The 19,905-nt window shown below is 40.3% G+C and overlaps 1 protein-coding gene and 2 pseudogenes across 2 annotated transcripts; 2 read left to right on the forward strand and 1 right to left on the reverse strand.

Moving 5' to 3' along the window:
* The first annotated feature begins 1,843 nt into the window (after nucleotides 1–1,843).
* Nucleotides 1,844–16,300, forward strand: LOC131774426 (uncharacterized). Of its 2 annotated transcripts, XM_066169442.1 has the most exons (5): nucleotides 1,844–2,006; nucleotides 2,962–3,025; nucleotides 3,118–3,279; nucleotides 3,603–3,897; nucleotides 16,254–16,300. In XM_066169442.1, the coding sequence occupies exons 1-4, from the start codon at nucleotides 1,902–1,904 to the stop codon at nucleotides 3,881–3,883; spliced, it is 612 nt and encodes a 203-aa protein (XP_066025539.1). In that variant the 5' UTR covers nucleotides 1,844–1,901; the 3' UTR covers nucleotides 3,884–3,897; nucleotides 16,254–16,300. The 2 variants fall into 2 exon arrangements, with proteins under 2 accessions (XP_066025539.1, XP_058946426.1); XM_059090443.2 differs by lacking the exon at nucleotides 16,254–16,300 and having other exon boundaries at nucleotides 3,603–3,989.
* Nucleotides 4,859–13,766, reverse strand: LOC131774304 (uncharacterized; annotated as a pseudogene).
* On the forward strand, nucleotides 14,101–19,053 carry LOC131774876 (uncharacterized; annotated as a pseudogene).
* The last annotated feature ends 852 nt before the right edge of the window (nucleotides 19,054–19,905 follow it).

Raw genomic sequence — 19,905 nt, forward strand, 5'->3', positions numbered from 1 at the left:
AAATACAGCAACTAGAAACACAGGGTATTTCATGTCAACTTCTGAAGGGTAATCCTGCAAGCTGAGGGATAGGAGTTCCATTACGTTAGTGTATAGCACGAAATACAGCTGGTAATGGGATATATATTATACACTGTTTCAAAATATGGTGACATGCAACGTAATAGTCATGGGTGGAGACCGCCCCATGTTGCATCTCCTGATCTCCGGAGCTGATGACGTCGACAGTAGTTTTTTAAAAGCATGACGTCGCCTGAGGAGTTAAGTCGTGAACGTGTTCCAAGAGAGTGAAAAAACTAGTAGTCATTGTCATTCCAAGAAAATGTTCCTGATCCCTCTATTGTGGTATGACGTTCACTGGAAAGTGTAAAAACTTGTGAACTCAATGATTCCTTTGCTTCGCTGCTCTTGGACCCTTCCGTGACGTTAGAATCATGAGGCAGTCAAGGTCCTCCGCCCAGCAGGATTGAACAGCCTGCCTGTTGATGTCGATCCAACATGTGCCAACCAGTTGCTTAGGGCTACATTTTCAATAAAGTTACTAGAATGTGGGGTCACACATTTTCAGGGTAGGACGATTCTGATAAGTAGGTATTTAAGAATAAGTTGGAAACATAAACAGAGAATAACGAAGCTGGGATAGCAAAAAGTAACATTTGCCTATTGGTGACTGAGAGGGGGTCTATAATATTAGTCACGTAAGAGTCTATGCAGGGGTGAGGTTAGGGTTGGAGTAAGGGCCGGTGTCACGCGTACTACATCACGCTCAGAAGCTGCCATAAGAAAAAAAACATTAAGTCGATGTGAAGGTGTTGATGAAATATTTCACACTATAACACGCTTAGACTAATAATCTCGTGATTTGCGAGCGCTCGCAAGGAAACGTGAGTCAGCCATCACATTACATAACACTGCTCAAAGATTGAAAACGACGCGCATTTTCTTAGGAACCCAGACACTAAAAAATTTTTCTCCACACTTTGAAATATTGATTATATTAATTACTGCAGAGCAAATATCAAATGCTGTAAACAATTACTTCTTGGTACATAGGCCTTATTAACTTCGGATCGGCCATTACTCATCAGATAAAAGTAAATAACGTTTTGTCTTTTTGCAAAATAATGCGTAATGTCTACAGGACATTCATCACAAATATTACATATCGTTAGTACTCAGTTTCTCATCACCGGTTAAGTTCATTTGATCTGATTGAGTCTAAGTCACTTCCTTTTGATGATTATAATTATTACATATTGAGAAATTTTACCCATCACTTCCTCCCTACCCCTTCATACTCGTTGATGTTTAGCTTTTTTGACTTTGTGTGATCGTCATTGATTTAGCACAGTTTAGGCGTAACATTTCCTTTTCTTACACGCAACGAGATGATTTATCTATACGTGCAATCACTCCTCCAATGTATCTTGTAAACTCGAAAGATGGTGTTCGACGCAACAACGCCAGTGAGCATGGACTGGACCCACGGTTTTTTTTTAACTCGAAAGGTGGTGCACGACACTAAGTATGAACTGTGAGAAAGTAGTTTTTGTGGATGAAAATTCGTGTATTAAAGATGAAATCGACACGAAAGAGGTCGAGTAAGTGCCGAGTAAATCCCGAGGTGTCGCCAGGTTACTCTGAAAGTTTCCGAAAAGTCACAGGCTTTTCTATTTCTTTTATTTCTCCGACGCCAACAGCTCAATCAACGGTGAGAATGCCCCACCAGATTGAAGACAATGGAACGGGAGGCGGGTCTCACGACCGTCACGCATTGTCATGTTACTATATTTAGAAATGATGTTTCATGTAATCCCTTGGGTAACATATATATAGTCTTATTCACACACGTAGCGGAACAGACATCACTCATCTTGTGGCGTTGCCCTTCAGAAGTCGACATGAAGTACGCTGTGATTCTAGTTGCTGTATTTTTCAGCTGTGCTTTCGGCATAGACACCGTTCCTTCTTTGAATGTGACAAAATATCTTGGTCGCTGGTATCAGGTAAAGCTGTGTACTGTGATGGTTCATAATTATGTAACCACGTATATTACTTGTGAACTACTTTGAGAGACGAAGTCTCTTTCAACGCAACGCTTTCCAACATTTTAACTGTGCGATAATGTATGTCAAAAACTTTTTGAGAATTTATTAGGCATAAGCGATGCCGTTTAAACCCATTTATTCGCACAGCACGACATGGCCGATACAAACTGAGTGAAGGTTAAAAACTTGTCGAATACATGTGTACGACCCTATGCTCTGCATGAAAGCAAAATATCAACCTTACAATACTGCATGTTCCATACAATAGACATTGCGCACTAGTTTGCAAAAAGTTGTCGTTTGATATGTACTTTCGTCTGGGCCTGGTTGTTCAAAGCTTGGTTAAGATAACTCAGGGTTAGTGAGAAATCTAGTTTAAGATCTGAAAGCTTTAAAAGAAAATTCAATACAATTATTTTTGTCTACAACTTGATGACTGGATGCCCTTCAAAGAAGAGAGAAAATTATTAGAGAAAGACTTTCAAACAAAGGGATAAAGAAACCAAGATAAAATTTTAACCCTGGGTTAGCGCTAATCAGCCTTCGAACAGCTGGGCTCTGATGCGTAATGGCCGATAGGAAGTTAACAAGGCCTTTTTACAAAAAGGTAATTGATTACAGTATTTACTCGGCAACGATTAGTAAAATTCCATATACTGTGATCAAAGTTGGCGAAAAATTAAAGTATCTGTGTTCATCAGCAAATGCTCCTCGTTTTTCATCTCTTGAGCTGGTGGTCACGTTAAAGTGGATCGTAAATCTTTCATTCACGTTTTCTTTCCTGCGCATGCATATCACGCGATTATTCCCCTAGCGTGAAATAGTGTAAACTTTTTCATCAGCACCTCCCCTTTGATATCATTTCATTTGGTGTCATTTCAATTTCATTTTCTTTATTTTTCTGTGCGAATAGGTATATGCCGACCCCGCAGTTATGGTTACTTCTGAGCGTAACCAAGTTTGCGTGACAGCGGATTGTAAGTGAACATTCGTACTTAAAAAGTTTGTCTGACATACCACTGGTTACCAAAGCCCAATTTAAAATTGCTCTTACCAAAATTATTTTCAGATTCACTCCGGAAAGATGAAAAAATAGGAGTTCTGAATAGAGGGAGACTCTGCAAACCGACAGGAAAGGAAAGCAGCATCACTGGGTATGCCTACATGACCAACCCCGACGAACCAGGAAAGCTAACACTGCATCTGGACGGCGTACCTATCCTCGCTTCATGTAAGTGTAAACGACGCTAAGCTATTACGTAAAGAAAAGGATGCAGCGTTTCCCTTGAACTTAACATACATGGTTAGTCTGAGGTGGGAGGGAACGATCCGAACTATCATGAACGAGAACGAACGAACGAGAGGGACTGGGACACACAACTGTGCAAAAAGCCGGTTGCAAAACACCGATGTCGCAATGTCTTTTATGCTTGGGTACTGTAGCCTGCGCTCCAGTCGCTAGCATACCGATGCGAGGAGGTAAAAAAATAATGATAATAATTTAATGTATTTACTGACAAGCAAAAGCTAACGGATGCGTTTTCTTCTTAAAAGATTGGGTGGTAAAACTAGGACCACCTACGTTTGGTGAAAAAGGTCTTTACCAGTACTCTGTGGTCACAGATAGCAAGCAGATTATGTTGTTTGTGCTGACGAGAGACGTAGAAATATTCAAAAGCCAATATGATGAAGAAGTGAGAAGTTTTTTAAAGGAAAACGGCTTTACTCACTTCTACAACAAGCCTGTAGCCACATTACAGGACAAGAAATGTTTGTACGGAGCTGAAAAGCCTTCTCCGTATCAGACAGTGAAAGAATTTCTTCGAAATGAATAGACATTTCGGCCACAGTTGTAGTTTTGAAGATGAAAAGAAATGCAGCGTTTCCCTTGTAGTTTTGAAGATGAAAAGAAATATAGCAAATAAAAAATCAAAGATGTGATGTGATTTGATACACCTCAGTCTAAACCACAATTCAGAGGAGAGGTCAACGTTATAAAACTTGATCTCGATTTAAAATGTTAAGACTCGTAGCCATGAAACGTCAGAGTTATCATTTGAAAAGATTTGATACACTCTATTACAGCTATCATGAAAATTCCGCTTTTAAGTAACCGTTGAAAATGAAAAGAGGCATAGGCAAGAATGGTCACATGACAACCCCCACCCATTTACAATCATAGGACTAAGGTGCTATAAAAATCCCGGTTAGACAGTTAGTTGAAAGAGACCGCAATTAAATCGTTATTTGATTCGTTCTTGATTTACGATAATCTCTTGCAACTACAGACACTACTGCCGTCGATGTAATAAAAATTTCAATTTTTCACTAGTGTTTACAACAAAAATATACAATAAATAATTCAGCCAGTGAGCTTTAACTGTTCCCCCGCCCGGTTCTTTTTTAGCTCCAAGGTGGTGTTTAATGAAGCGATGTCAAGTATGAATTATAAACTGACAGTCTCGTGTCTTGAACACTTACGCTATTCTTCTCGCCTAGCTTGCAAAGGATTTAGACTTTTAACAGCTAACTTTATTTCTGATGCCGAACTTATCATGTGCCGAACTCTTTGTGTAACTAACAATTGCATAACTAATCGTTGCTTGTCTTCTTCAACCGAAAAGTCCTTAAATTCTTTGAGTGACTCGATAATTGGAATGGTCATGAAAAGGCAACAACACGCAAATCAAAGCTGGTTCAACTTTCTAAGTTCGGCTGATGAAACGTTCGGCGTCTCAAAAAGCAAGTCCTACAATAAAGCATATTCGCACTGAGCCAAGAAAAAGCCAGTTTACACAGGCCATTTTAGATCAAAGGTTTTTATGTTTCTCTTCTTTTCGATTGTAAGTGTAGATAGAAAGCAGATCTTTTCCAAACCAATCTTATATTGGTTGTTCGAGTTCACCAATGATGTCTTCCATACTTGGTCTTTCATCAGCATCTTGTTGCAGGCATCCCCGAATAAGAGCTCGAAGCATACGGTTTGTCACCATGGCAACTTGCTCGTCGCGCCTGTCAGGATCCGGTAGTTCCCGGATGCAAATCTCACAAAAGAGAACTCCAAAGCTGTACACATCAACCTAAGCTCGAAAAGAAAATAACAATGAAAAGTTGAAAATGCATGAACATGCCAGCTAGTTTAAATTCCTATATTTTCATTTATCTTTTCCTTCCTCTCTCTTTTCTTTTTTTTTTTTTTTTTTTTTTGTGTTAGCAGTCTGCTTACGTCAGAGGAACGTTGCCTCGTCGCTATACAAGCATTGCAATCATTTTAGCTCAGCGAAGGGAGAAATAGAGAGAAATAGGTTCGACTTCTCTCAGCTGGTTAAAGTTAAGTTTCTCATGATCTGTCCTGCAGCATGTTCCCTACAGACTGATATTACATAAAGCATCCGACCAGTTTACCAAGGATGAGGGTCCATCTATAGTAAGATATCAGACGAGAGTTTTTTGTCCTCAGCGCTTCATAGATTAATTTTCGATCCCATCATGAATAAACTTCATAGCAATCACAGTCAAACATTTGAGAAATATAACTCCAATTTTCAAATTTCAGACATACCTTGACGGTTTGGTATTTAGTATGCGTTTCAGGTGCACTGTATATCATAGCACCAGGACCAACTGTCATGGTCTGCTGCAAAACATTAGCCGTGCCATAATCTGACACTTTGCCTCGCCATTGGTCGGCTTGCCGCCACAGTAACACATTGGCACTGCTGATGTCGCGGTGAATGATGGGGGATGGTTTTTTTAAGTGAAGGTAATTTAATGCTCGAGCAACATCTAGAGAAATGACAGACACTTCAAGTGAAGAAAGAGGCCGCTGTTCCAACAGTGCTCGTAAACTAGATTCCATGAGTTCTGTTACAAACAAAGGACTTCCTTCATCGTTTGTTGCCCCAATGAACTGCAGCAAACAAGGATGGCGGCATCTGGCGGCGATGCTCATCTCTCGCTCAAACAATCTACGGTTGCGATCAGAAAGAATCAACTCGTGTATCTGTTTGACGGCGACAGCACAGCCACAGTATTTACCTTCGATGACCCTTCCCCAGCCTCCCTTTCCAAGGCATTTGTCCGTCAGTTGAATCTGATCACGTGGAATGACCCAATCAGGGGTCTGATGGCGTGAACGTTCCTTTAACGCCCTTCGAGCTGCTGAAAGAGACGTCTCCAGTTCCTTTATTTCGTGCTGTTTGGCCCTCAGCAGTCTTTCCAAAGAAGTAAATTCTTCAGTGTTTTCCTGTAGTTACCCTCGGACACTTGTCAACTGCTTTGTTATCTCGCTAACTTGTCCATCTCTGTTTCTTAGTTGTCCATCTTTGTTTCTTAGTTGTCCATCTCTTTCTTGTAGTTGCCTCTGGACATCCGTCAACTGATTTCTCATCTCCCTCAGTTGTCCATCTCTTTCTCTTAGCTGTTCATCTCTGTCTTGTAGTTGTCCATCTCTGTCTCTTAGTTGTCCATCTCTGTTTCTCAGTTGTCCATCTCTTTCTTCTAATTGCCTCTGGACATCCGTCAACTGATCTCTCATCTCTCTCAGTTGTCCATCTCTCTCTCTTAGCTGTTCATCTCTGTCATGTAGTTCTCCATCTCTCTCTCTTAGCTGGCGATCTTTTTCTGTTAGTTGTCCATCTCTCTCTTGTAGTTGCCTGCGGACATCAGTCAACTGTTGTGTCATCTCCCTCAGTTCTCCATCTCTGTTTCTTGATTGAACGTTTTCCAGCTGCTGTGTCAACTCCCTGAATATTCCTTAGATAATGAAAATAGAACAAGGAATTTTTCAGCTTGTCTCACAGAGCGTGAACCTAAAACCCAAAACATGTTCCTCTCTCTCTCTCTCTCTCTCTCTCTCTCTCTCTCTCTCTCTCTCTCTCTCTCTCTCTCTCTCTCTCTCTTCTCTCTCTCTCTCTCTCTCTCTCTGAATCAGTTTTATATCAAAAACGTTTAAACTTAGGAACTGAATCATTTTAGACTCTATTTTCGATTATTTGGCACCTAGCCTGCTACCCGTGTGTATATGTAATACATTCAGTTCTTCTCTGTTACCTAATATTGTTACCTTAAAGCTCATAACGAAATTCGCCAGTCTTCCCTACAACTTTTTTGTTTACTAATTTGTTCCTCAACAATATCCTCTTACCTGGTATCTCTGTCGTTTCCCTTTCAAAATTCTCATTTGGGTCTTTTTCGGTTTCAGGAACAAATCTTCCCCCTCTTCCTTCATCAAATCCACTTCCAGTTACTTCAACTTGTGCGTCTTTTATATACCTCTCTATCTCGTGCAGTTGTCTTTTGGACTTAACTTCTTGTTCTTCGCTCTCTTGTAATTGTGCGTGCTCTCCTATCTCGCACAATTTTCTCTGTAAACTTTCCTCTCGTTTTTCTTTTTCCCTCGGCAGGTTATCATCTTCCAATTCTTTCTTTTGCAGCTGTGCTTGGAAATGGATCCCGCACTGGTTCATTTCCATCATTTGTTTATGTCTTTCTTGCATTTGATCCTTCTCCCTTGTTAACGGTTTCTGCGAATTTACGGTTTCTTTCCCTCTCGCTTGCGATTGTCTGTCCGTATCAAAGTACAGTTCATCTATTTCTAGCTCTTCCGAGTCAGCGGGGCCATTTTTCTGGTCATGGGAGAGTTTTCGTTCACCTAATAAAAAAACGTAAATGTGAGCAAGGAGGTACTATTTTAGTGTTGCTACTGATGCATCCATCTAACGACTCCACTACAAAAGAATAAAAAGACACGCTGCCCTTACTATCGCAGAAAAGCCAACCAACCAGAGTTTGCGAAAACGCCCAACTTTCCCGCGCGGGATTCCCGCTTTAATTAATTGATTTAAAGCTTTAATTAATTGATTTAAAGCTTTAATTAATTGATTTAAAGCTTTAATTAAGTTAAGTCCTTATACCCAGGGGACCCGTAGCGGGTTCTTTTCCACACATTAAGAACGATTGTGTTCAAGAAACGGGCAAGGAATATTCCACAGTAGTGTAAAATAATCGTGAAAGATGATCACGGAAAAGCGATTGCGTGACGCTCGGTAAGTTGTAAGATGACATGTTATCACGAATCACACGAAAAAAACATAAATTCTCTGTCTGCATTTTGTGCCCAGTCTGCAGTCTGCATTTTTTACCCGGTTTGCAGTCTGCAATGTGCATTTTGTACTGACCGGATTGGTATTGCTGTTTTTGTTCAAGCGTGCCTCAAGTCCGGACCGAAATATTGGAGCTCGAAAAATAATATTAGTGAGATTATCTTGGCCGCTGTGATTGATGTGCGGACCATATGTTGAAGAGCTCCCGAGGAAAAGCACAATGATAGAGCACTGATCACTTTATACCAACTGAAGACGGTTGTGCCTAAATCCTACCGGCTAGAGGTACGCCCGAGGAGCACTAGTAACGAGTTTCCGAGTCGGGTGGTTATCGGAAATTGTCGGCTATTGCAATATGACGCATTATTCCAGTAACACCATTTACGATTTACCTACATTCAAGCGACGTGATTTACGTTTCATCTTTTTTAACCGATATGAGTTCATTTTGTTGACAAAAATGCGTACTGAGACTAAGATTGTTCCTTCTACTTGATATGTTTTCAACGTTAAAAGGTGTACCCACACTGATTTTCACATATGTGCTTTATTTGCCTTATTGGCTTACATTAGGAACCGGCCAATTTTTATACGGAAAAGCGAAGCGTTCCTTTCGTGACTGGCCATTGTTTGCTTTTCTGGTGGTTTTATCTCTCATCTGTTTGGTGACTATGCAAATATTATCATGTGAAAATTAGACTAGATGAAGGCTTGAAATTCTGTTAAGAACGATTGTGGCCGCTTTCTTTAAAACCAAATGCAATGGCCGCTTCAGTAAAAACAAAAGATATCAAGAAACGGGTAAGGAATATTTCACAATAGTAAAAATGACCGTGAAAGATGAGGGTTACTAATATTTTGCGGCTAGAGCAACATTGAATGCCTGATTATGCCCACTCAGCCCACCCTCCGCCCCACAAACACACACACACACCAACAAAAATGACTCTTTCGCCTTACGACCTCTGCCCATCCAACCTTCAGCCCACACAACCTTTTTTCCAATTCCCATCACGACGAATGCACAAGTTTTCTTATCACACAACTGCCCAGAAATAAAAGAAATTTACTCCTAAAGTCTTGAAAGTTAACATGAACCGAATTCAACTGTACCTAAATTCAACAAGTCCAAGAACTCAATACAAACTTAACATTAAGCCATAGCATGAATGAGCTGGCTCTAAGAGGCCTTTGATTCTATAATAATTTATAATTCGTAGTGACAACTGAAGGTCGAAATAACTTATCTGTAATATCTTGTAAAAATTTTTGGCCTTTCAGTCATTTTGGATTTTAGCAATGAAAATAAGCATGTGAACGTGTAAAAACACCTGAACCAATTGAGAGCTGGAACAATCGAAAGCCTTCCCTCTTTGCTGGTTGCTTTTTGATTGGGTCATCTACGGAGCCGACGGGTTAATGGCCTTACTTTCGGTCGACTATCAGCTCATAATAAGGTTCAACATGTCTATTTATAAGCAATTGCGCTGAAGAAACTATCACTTACCGGCGCCATAGCAGATGAATTACAAAATTTCATCATGACAAATTCACCTCTAATGAAAATCAACTCACCTGATTTCTCTTTCTGAGACTTCTCAGAGTCCGTTTCACTACCAGTTTTTCCGTCCTTGGTGAGAACAAAAAATGATTTGATGATAAGAATCATTATGAGTATTTATAATGATATTAATAGTAACAATAATAATAGTAACAGTTTCTTTATACATCGTGCTGAAAATACATATCAGATGTTAATAATGCACATACATCCAAGTTTAAAAGTCAATAATTTAAATAACATTTAAAATTCGATCATCTGTATAGCTAAATTACACCAAACAAGATGCCTGGAGCCATAAACGTATGATGCACCGGTAGTTATCTCATGATAACTCATCAAAGTACAGGAATAAAATCGAAGGATAAAGACTGAAAAAACAGTCAACAGCACGGATATTATTATTATTATCATAATTATCATTATTATTACTACTATTCCAATTTGCAGTAAATTTAACTTAATGTACTGAGCTTCTTTGATTAGAAAAGATATAAATGCAAATTCAAATTTTGTTATATTTACTGTACAAAATGATTTTTTTGGATTGAGTTTCTAAAGTTGATAGATCTCCCCATCGACAAAAGTGCTCTCTGTTATAAGGAGAAGGATAACAGTTTAAAAAAAGTAGAATTTAATTAAATGTTATCATTATTTTGCGGACTAAAGAACTCTCAGAACTTAAAACTTTCTTACATCTCTGGTAACGACGTCCATGGCACCCACTGCTCTTGTCTCTGACAGGATCCTTCGAGCCACGTCGCTCTCACAGCATTCCAGTGGTGTTTGACCTTTGTTATTTACAAGCTTTGTATCTGCACCGATATCGAGAAATATTTCCAGTATTTGTTTCAAAGTCTCCACCTGTTTATCCCCCGGCGTAAAAGTCACAGCCAAATGAAGAGGAGTTTCTCCTTCAAAGTTTACAGTATTCACATCACACCCTGCATGTAAAATTAGCTTTGTGGTTTTAACGCAGGGAGGCTTGCACACAATTCCCGTAGTTTTTGCATCAAATGCCGCTAGATGCAGTAATGTATTTCCATCGCGGTTACGAATGTCTAAACGCAGAATTCTTTGAACATAGCTGATTATTTCTTCCATTTCATCCTCGTTATCCTCTAAAACTTCAAATTTGGTGTATATCAGTAGAAGATTTAGAAAACAGTAAAGCATTTTTTCGTTTTCCTCATTTTCTTGCCCCTCTTGTAATTTCCCAGTCTCTAGTTTTTCTGTCAGTTTTTTGAATACTGCCTTAATGTGTTTTCCATTTGAGCACCGTTGTTCCAGGGCCGTCAATATAAATAGCCATGGTAACATTTGAAGCTCGTTCGTAATAGGTTCATCACAGTTCATGGCTATTTCCATCGATCGCTTATACAGACCAATACAAGGTTCGTAATGCTCAGAGTCAGCTAGAACAGTCCCATAGGATCTGATATCCTTCAGAAGTGCTGCAGAGTCAATTCCAAGGAGTCTCTCCTTGATCATGAGACCCTCCATGTGGATAGCATGGTTATCATCTTTTAACAGAGAAAGTTCCTCAAGAGTTTGACTCTCTGTTCTATTTTCATAATCTTCCACAGGTTTTATGTTCTTTTTAAGCAATGGACATGACGGGTCCTGATACCTCTCTTCCATTGCACGCTTCATACAACTGAATGCTTCTTCGACGTCATAAGAATCAGGATCATTTGCAATAGAGGAACCAAGAAGTTCGAGAGCGTTAATTTTTTGTTCCTTGGTACATTCGGGTCGATTGATGTAATAGTCGACCATTTCATATTTGCTTTCATTACTGGCTGCTAGTAGTGGGGTCAAACGTTTCTTATTTTGCCTCTCTTTTACTCCAAGAGAAAGAAGCCTACCGACAACTTCGGTGTGACCTTTTTCTGCAGCATAGTGAAGACATGTGTCTCCAGTCTTGTCTTGCAAATGGTGATTTGCGCCATGTTCGATTAGATAGGAAGCAACATCCATGTGACCATTGTAACATGTTATCATCAAAGGAGTACTCTCAAATTCATCTCTTGCATTTACATCAGCTCCGTTCTTAGCCAAACAACTAACAATATCAAGATTTCCATTGCAAGCAGCAGCCTGCAAAGGAGTCAATTTGTTGCATTTCTGCCGTCTACGTCCGCCTTGTGATCGATTAACAATTTCACAATATCTAGATGACCAGTAGCAGCAGCGGCCCACAAAGGAGAGCAACCTTCAACGGCTTCGTCGGTGTTAACTTTCACAGTTCCTCGTTCTTCAACATCTGCTTTAAAACTCAAAAGAATCTTTACAGAGTCTAGGTTTCCATTTCGAGAAGCAATTATGAGGGGAGTTGTATTCTCGTCGCCATCTTTGGTCTTGGAATCGAGAGCAGTTTTCCTTTCTTCAGTGTTAAGCCGCTTTAAATGATTAGTCAGATCAGAAGAACCATCACGAGCAGCTTCATACACTTTTTGTATCATGGATTGCTTATTACCCATTTTTCGCTACACTTAAACGGGACTTTCCGTTCCCTCCAAGGTTTCCATGAAAGAAAATACATTAGTGATGAGAAAAAACAAACAGAGCTTTTTAACGTCGCAACCTCTCCTAGACAAGCCTTTTCAAACTCTACCGTCACGCCAATGTATGTACTAATCAAGTAAAAAGAAGCCAATGTTTCATTCCCATTCCTTTTGAAAAAGAGGTAGTCATTTCCTCATCCGGACAAAGGACACGAATACAAATTATTTTCGTAATTGTTTAATTTCAGTTACAACGAATTCCCGCTGGTGTTACACTGTTTTTCTTAATATGCATGGTCAACAATGAATTTCGCAACCGCATTACGCTAAATTTCCACAAGTTGTCAATCATTCATCCTTTCTGGGAAAACAGGAAGTCCAAAGTGTATGTTCCGTTTCGAGGAGGGGACGAAGAGAAATTCAATGATAAATTGAAGGGCACTCATGTTACATTCATTCCATGTTTATTCGCGCGTGAATTGGAATATTTTTAAACAATTCATTTTTTATTTAGTTCTGTTCACGAGGGTTTGCGACATATTGGAGGCCAGTTGCACTTCTTGTATGCATTGTTGTTAGATTTCTTCATCAGTTTACCATCAAGTTGTTCGGGACATCCCGTCGATGGTAGAAAACGGAGCACAAATATAAAGCTCTTTAAAGCTAGCTTTCCTCTTTGCTATGTTTCGATGCACCATATCACACTTCGTATCACTTATCTTACTGTCACATTTTTTTCATTTTGTTGAAGTTGGTCACGAAAGGTAGGCGTAAATGGGATTGTTCACTTCTTTCCTTTTGTTCTTTAATCAGTCCACTGTTTTACTAGTGCCAGGAGCAAGTAGTTCCCTTAGCTAGTTCAGTATCAAAAAGCTGTTTGCATTCTTCAAGGGCATGCTCAGTTCCCAGTCTACTAAATTAATCTGTGGACGGCTCATTCCAGACCATCGTTGCAAGAGACTAGCAAATTTACGCAGTTATTTAGGAAAATTGTAACGAGTGTAGTGAAATTGTGGAATGAATTACCAACAGACATGAAAGTTCCTGCGATGCAAAACATGTTCGAAGACCAGGACTAATCGATGGGCTGCAAACTAATTCCATTTTTATCAAAGGCTCCGTTTTGAAGATCTGCTATTCGCAAACGGCAATAATATTATTTATTTATTTTATAGTATTTTTATAAATAAACTTGTCTCACTAACTGCTTCATAGAGGACTGAGCACATCAGAGCGAGAGTAAGACCATAAGCAAAATTATAACTGAATTCTCGAAAATGATTGGTTATCACCATTCCATTTGAGCACTAACAGGACAGTGTAAACGTCATGCTTATAATTGGACAGTGTAATCAGTGCACGCGTTACGCCTGTTTATAAAATGTTCAGAGAATTGCGCGCGCAGCGATTGGTCAGAACGATTTCACTATAAATCCATAAAGCACGCACCTTACGTCACACGAGTGCACTGTTAAGATACACTGCACGCAGCCTACGTCATCGGTAGATGCGCGCGCAATTCACGATACATTTTATAAAAGAAATTAAAAAACTTGTTCTGCAAGCACTGGTGAGTTCTATAGGCACTTGGGAATTTTTAAGAACACTCGACAAGTGCGAAAAGCATTATAGGACCGAGTGGAGTCCAATTCGGTCTTTCAAACTCGAAAGGTGGTGTTCGATGCAACCACGCTAAGTATGAACTGTAAGCAAGTAGTTTTTGTGGATCAAAATTCGTGTATTAAAGATGAAATCGAACGAAAGAGGTCGAGTAAGTCCCAAGTAAATCCCGAGGTGTCGTCAGGTTACTCCGAAAGTTTTCCGAAAAGTCACAGGCTTACTTTCTTACAAACCGGATAGCAGAGTAGTTAAGGGCCTTTCCATTTTTTGTTAACCACAAAAACGATCTTCGACGTAGCCTGCGTGTAGCCGTACCTTCCCCTCCCAAGGGTCAGAGGGTGGGGGAGGGGGAAGGAATCGGCTACACGTAGGCTATCTTCGACGCCAACAGCTCAATCGACGGTGAGAATGCCCCACTGGATTGAAAACAATGGAACGGGAGGCGGGTCTCACCATCCTTATGCACCATCATGTTACTATATTTAGAATGGTGTTTTCATATAATCCCCTGGGTATCAAATATTCAGTCCTATTCACACGGACGGCGGAACTCTTAACACTCAGCCTGTAGCGTTACCCATCTGAAGTCGACATGAAGTACACTGTGTTTCTAGTTGCTGTATTTTTCAGCTGCGCTTTTGGCATAGACACCGTTCCCTCTTTGAATGTGACAAAATATCTTGGTCGCTGGTATCAGGTAAAGCAGTGTACTGTGATGTTCATGAGTATGTAACTGCATGTACAGCTTGTGGACTACTTTGAGGGACGAAGTCTTTTTCAACGCAACGCTTTTCAATGTTTTAACTGTGCAATAACGTATGTCAAAAACATTTTAGGATTGTATTATGCATAAACGATGCCGTTTAAAACCCATTTATTCGCACAGTATGACATGGCCGATACAAGCCTGAATGAAGGTTACAAACTTGTCGAATACATGCGTATGACCCTATGCTCTGCAGGGAAACAAAATGTCAACCCAAAAATACTGCATGTTCCATACAATAGACATTGAGCACTAGTTTTGCAAAAAGCCGTCGTTTGATATGTACTTTCGTCTGATGTGTAAAGGCCAACAGGAAGTTAACAAGGCCTATTTACAGAAAGGTAATTCTTTACAGTATTTATTCGGCAGTGATAAGTGGAATCCAGGTACTGTAGTCAAATTCTGGCGAAAGATTAAAGTATCTGTGTTCATCAGCAAATACTGCTCGTTTTTCTTCTTGAGCAGTGTTATGTAATAGGCTGGTAGTCACGTTAAAGCGGATCGTAAATCTTTGATTCACGTTTCTTGCGTGCGCATGCACATCACGCGATTATTCTCCCTAGGTGTAATAGAGTGAAATTTTCTCATCAACACTTCCCTTTGATGTCCTTTCAATTTCACTTTCTTTATTTTGTTTTCCCTGTGTGTGAACAGATGTACGCCGGCCCCGCAGTTATGGCAACTTCTGAGCGTAACGCAGTTTGCGTGACAGCGGATTGTAAGTGAACATTCGTACTTGAAGAGATTGCCTAGCATACCACTGGTTACCAAAGCCCAATTTAAAATTGTTTTTACCAAAATTATTTTCAGACTCACTCCGAAAAGATGAAAAATAGGAGTTCTGAATAGAGGGAGACTCTACACACCGACAGGAAGGAAAGCAGCATCACTGGGTATGCCTACATGACCGACCCAAAGAACCAGGAAAGCTAACACTGCATCTGGACGGCGTACCTTTCCTCGGTTCATGTAAGTGTCGACGACGCTAAGCTATTACGAAAAGAAAGGGATGCAGCGTTTCCCTTGAACGTAACATACATGGTTAGTCTGAGGTGGGAGGGAACGATCCGAACTATCATGAACGTGAACGAACGAACGAGAGGGACTGGGGATCTCTGAATACCGCAAGACAGCAAGCAATGATTACAAACAACCGACTAAAAGCCGGTTGCCAAAAACATCGATATCTGCACTGTGCTGTTTAGTGCTTGCCCGGTACTGTAGCCTGCGCTCCAGTCGCTATGCATACCGATGCGAGAAGGTACAAAAAATGAAACATCAATAATGTATTTAACTGAGAAGCAAAAGCTAACGGATACATTTTCTTTCCTAACAGATTGTGGTTGTAAAAATTAGGACCACCTACGTTTGGTGAAAAATGTCCTTTTATTCAGTACTCTGTGGTTCACAGATAGCAAGCAGATTCATGTTGTTTGTGCTGACGAGAGGCCGTTAAGAAACATTACAAAAGCCCATATGATGAGGAAGTGAGAAGTTTTTTAAAGGAAAACGGCTTTACTCACTTCTTACAACAAGCCTGTATCCACCTTACAGGACAAAGAAATGTTTGTACGGAGCTGAAAAGCCGTCTCCGTATCAGACGGTGAAAGGAAATTTCTTCGATATGAATAGGCATTTCGGCCACAGGTTGTAGCTTTGAAGATGACATGAAATATAGCAAATAAAAAATCAAAGATGTGGATTTGATACACCTCAGTCTAAACCACAATTCAGAGGAGAGGTCAACGTTATAACAAACTTGATCGTCTCGGTTTTTAAATGTTAATAAGACTCGTAGCCACGAATAACGGTCAGAGTTATCAGTTTGAAAGGATTTGGTACACTCTATCACAGCTATCCTGAAAAATTTCCGCTTTTTAAAGTAACCGTTGAAAATGAAAAGAGGACATAGGCAAGAATGGTCCACATGACAACCCCCACCCATTTACAATCATAGGACTAAGGTGACTATAAAATCCCGGTTAGACGGTTAGTTAAAAAGAGACCATGCAATTAAATTCATTATTTGATTTCGCTCTTGATTACGATAATCTCTTGCAACTACAGACACTAACTGCCGTCGATGTAATAAAAATTTCAATTTTTCACTAGTGTTTTACATTAAAAATATACGATAAATAATTCAGCCAGTAGGCTTTAACTGTCCCCCCCCGGTTTCTTCTTTTAACTCCAAGGTGATGTTTATGACAACGATGTCCAAGTATGAATTATAAAAAAGGAGTTTGAATTACTCCCGAGGTGTTTTCGACAGCAACAAAACCAAAAAAAAAAAAAAACAACCCCTCACTTCGTCAGATTGCTCCGAAATCTTTCCGAAAAGCGCTGCCTGGACAGACCATACGTACTTATACATACAATGAGAAGAGTATTTACTGGATTTTGAAATAAATCCAACCACGCTATCGGCTCAATGATCAGGGAAAATGCCCCACCTGGCCCCAGTGGATTGAAATTTTAAAAAAATACAACGGGAGGCGGGCCGCACAGTCCCTGCTACATTTTCCCTTATTTAGACCTAGTGTTTCGTATAAACCTCAGATAGTGACCCATCTGGTCGTCCTTTTCACCACACGCGTCCCGTACCCATTAGAAGTGCTTTGGCTTGTAGCATCTGCCGTTCAGAAGTCGACATGAAGCTACACTGTGTTTCTAGTTGCTGGTATGTTCCAGCTGTGGCTTTATGGGATAGACACCGTTCCCTCTTTGAATGTAACAAAATTACCTCGGTCGCTGGTATCAGTAGTACAAAGACTGTGTGTATGTAACCGTTTTGAGTGTTAATGCTTACGTAATAGGTAAAGCTTGTAGGATCGATATCTTGAGGTCGAAGGCTCTGTTATGCAACTTCTAACCGAATTTTTTCTCTGTAAATCCTGTATATTTGCAACTTTTGAGTAGAAATTTATCAGGCCGTTTAACATTTCCTTCAAACATGTTAAATCGCGCAGCACGGAGACGAGCCTGAATGAGGGCCATAGAATCCAACTTGTTTGAACAATGACCTTATACGCTACAGCGCAACTGAAAAGCAACTAATTACTTTTTAATAAAATCCTTTCATGTTCCTTTCTTCAGACACGACACGGCAATGGTTGCGCGGTAACCCGAGGCCAACGTACTTTTTGTTGTAGCGCGTAGTAACAAGGCCTTTATACCAAAACAGGAAGGGAGTTGTTTATAATAATTTACTGCATTTATAGATTCTAGACTTATTAAAAACCTCAGAGCTCATTTGCAAGCGCTGCTAGTTTTTTTTGCCTTCGAGCAGAGAACTTATGTGATGTCATGGTAGTTGAAGGCTGCCGGGTAGGTGAAGATGTTCTTTTAACAGGTAGACCCAAGTATATGAAAGCACATGATATACCGGTGTCTCTATTACATCACGCGATTCTTGTAATGAATTTTTCATGTGGTGGTTTGGTGTAAATATTTCATAAATGCTGTTATATTGACCGTCTTGTTTTTTTTTGTTCTTCCTGTCTCATTTTCTGCGTTTAAATAGCATGTTATGCCGAAACCCTCAGTCATGGGCAACTTTTGAGCCGTGACGCAGTATGAGTGACAGCGGATTGTAAGTGTACATTGATGCTTTACAGACTGAATATTAAAAGCATACCACTGGAAACAGAAGTCCAATTTTTCTTGCTATTACTGCTAATTCTTTAGATACACTTGAGAAAGATGAAAAAGTGGGCGGTCTTAACAGTGAAAGACTCCGTACACCGACCGGAGAGGGAAAAGAACATCACGGGTTACGCCTACATACCCGACCCTACACCAACAAGGGAAGCTCAAAGTTCATCTTGGAGGAGTAGAGTATGTTTGACGCTCCGTGTAAGTAAGGTTTGTCAATTCGAAGCTGTCAGGCCAAAAGCAAGTAACCTGTCACGTTTACACCACAGGTTTGACGTGAGAGGGAATGATTCTAAGCAAATCATGCTGTGCGATCGCACAAAAATTCCTTGTCCCTGCTTTTCTTTAGTTTTTTCTTTACATGTACTTTTGTTGATGACGGCCACTCCACTCACTTCCTGCTGAGAACCCTGTGCAACCCCCAGAAAGCCATGCAGTCCCCAAAAAATTTTTCGTCATTCCCCCATATCTTGGCAATAAATATAATGAATGTGTTCTACAAACCGATTGGGTGGGTAAAACTAGGAACCCCCTACCTTTGGTGAAGGTCTTTACCAGTACTCAGTGTTCACAGATAACTTACAGATTACCTATGTTTGTGCTGGGCCAAGAGACGTAGACACATTCAAAAGCACAGTATGACGAGGAAGTCCGCAAGTGGCTGACAGGAAAATGGCTTTACTCGCTTACAAACAAGCCTGTAGCCACCTCTAACAGGAACAAAGAATGTATTTACGTTGCCGAGAGGCCCTTTCTCATCAGACAGTTAGAAGAATTTCTTCGTTATGATTAGACGAGCGTGCGGACTTTTTTTTTTTCCTTTTTTTTTTTTTTTGGATAAGATGACGAACACCTATATGAAAAGTCCAGGTTATGATTTGATTTGCAATTGAATATAGTAGTCTTGCCTCTACAAACCCGAGTGTAATCAAACTCTCGGTTCACGCTAGCCTGCGAGAAGGCGCTCATTTAAGCGCTTCGGCACAAGCGTTTCTTCGCTAGCAGAAAGTAATTCTTTCTCGTGGGCAAAAGAGAGTATGTTTCAGACCTTGAGCCACGCGAGACAAGGTGTAAAGCTCGCCACGGTGAGAAAGGCGTGTCTTATAGCTCTATCAACGAAGGCACGCTTAACCCTTTAACTCCCACGATCTGATTGTTAATCCTCCCTCTTACTTCTACTCATTCCCCGGGTAAATTGTTTACAAGAATTTGGTGCTTAGATCAAGATAACAACTTCAAATTGTCTAAGTTGGAGGTTTCTCATGACCTGTTTGCTCAATAATGTATGGATGTTATATTAGGGAGAAGTTACATGTACTCACTTCTGGGAGTTAAAAGGGTTAGGTTTAAGACCCTCTTGCCCCCCCTCCCCTCCCTTTTGGGTTCATTATGACCTGGCCTGCATAAGTAGGCCTTACCACAACTGATTAAGGAGTTACTCATCAGTCGAGTTGATAGGCTTGGGTTGTGCAAACAAACGAAATATTTCCCATAGTACTGTAGAAACAGGAGGGGAACTCTCTTTTTCGGGGCCCAGGTTTCAAATGAAGATATGAATCAAGCGAGCCATTGCTCTTCGCGCTGCCTAGTAGCCGTAAGACCAAACCAAAACAACCCGTTTTCCGTGTTTAAGAATCGAGTGTTA

The sequence above is a fragment of the Pocillopora verrucosa genome, chromosome 7, assembly GCF_036669915.1.
Source record: "Pocillopora verrucosa isolate sample1 chromosome 7, ASM3666991v2, whole genome shotgun sequence".
Classification (NCBI taxonomy): domain Eukaryota; kingdom Metazoa; phylum Cnidaria; class Anthozoa; order Scleractinia; family Pocilloporidae; genus Pocillopora; species Pocillopora verrucosa.

What these genes read in the sequence shown, in the direction of transcription:
- LOC131774426 (XM_066169442.1), top strand. Translation starts at nt 1,902, where the DNA reads ATGAAGTACGCTGTGATTCTAGTTGCTGTATTTTTCAGCTGTGCTTTC. An exon ending in AGTTTGCGTGACAGCGGATT is followed by an intron (nt 3,026 to 3,117) that starts GTAAGTGAACAT and finishes AATTATTTTCAG; the next exon opens with ATTCACTCCGGAAAGATGAA. An exon ending in CGTACCTATCCTCGCTTCAT is followed by an intron (nt 3,280 to 3,602) that starts GTAAGTGTAAAC and finishes TCTTCTTAAAAG; the next exon opens with ATTGGGTGGTAAAACTAGGA.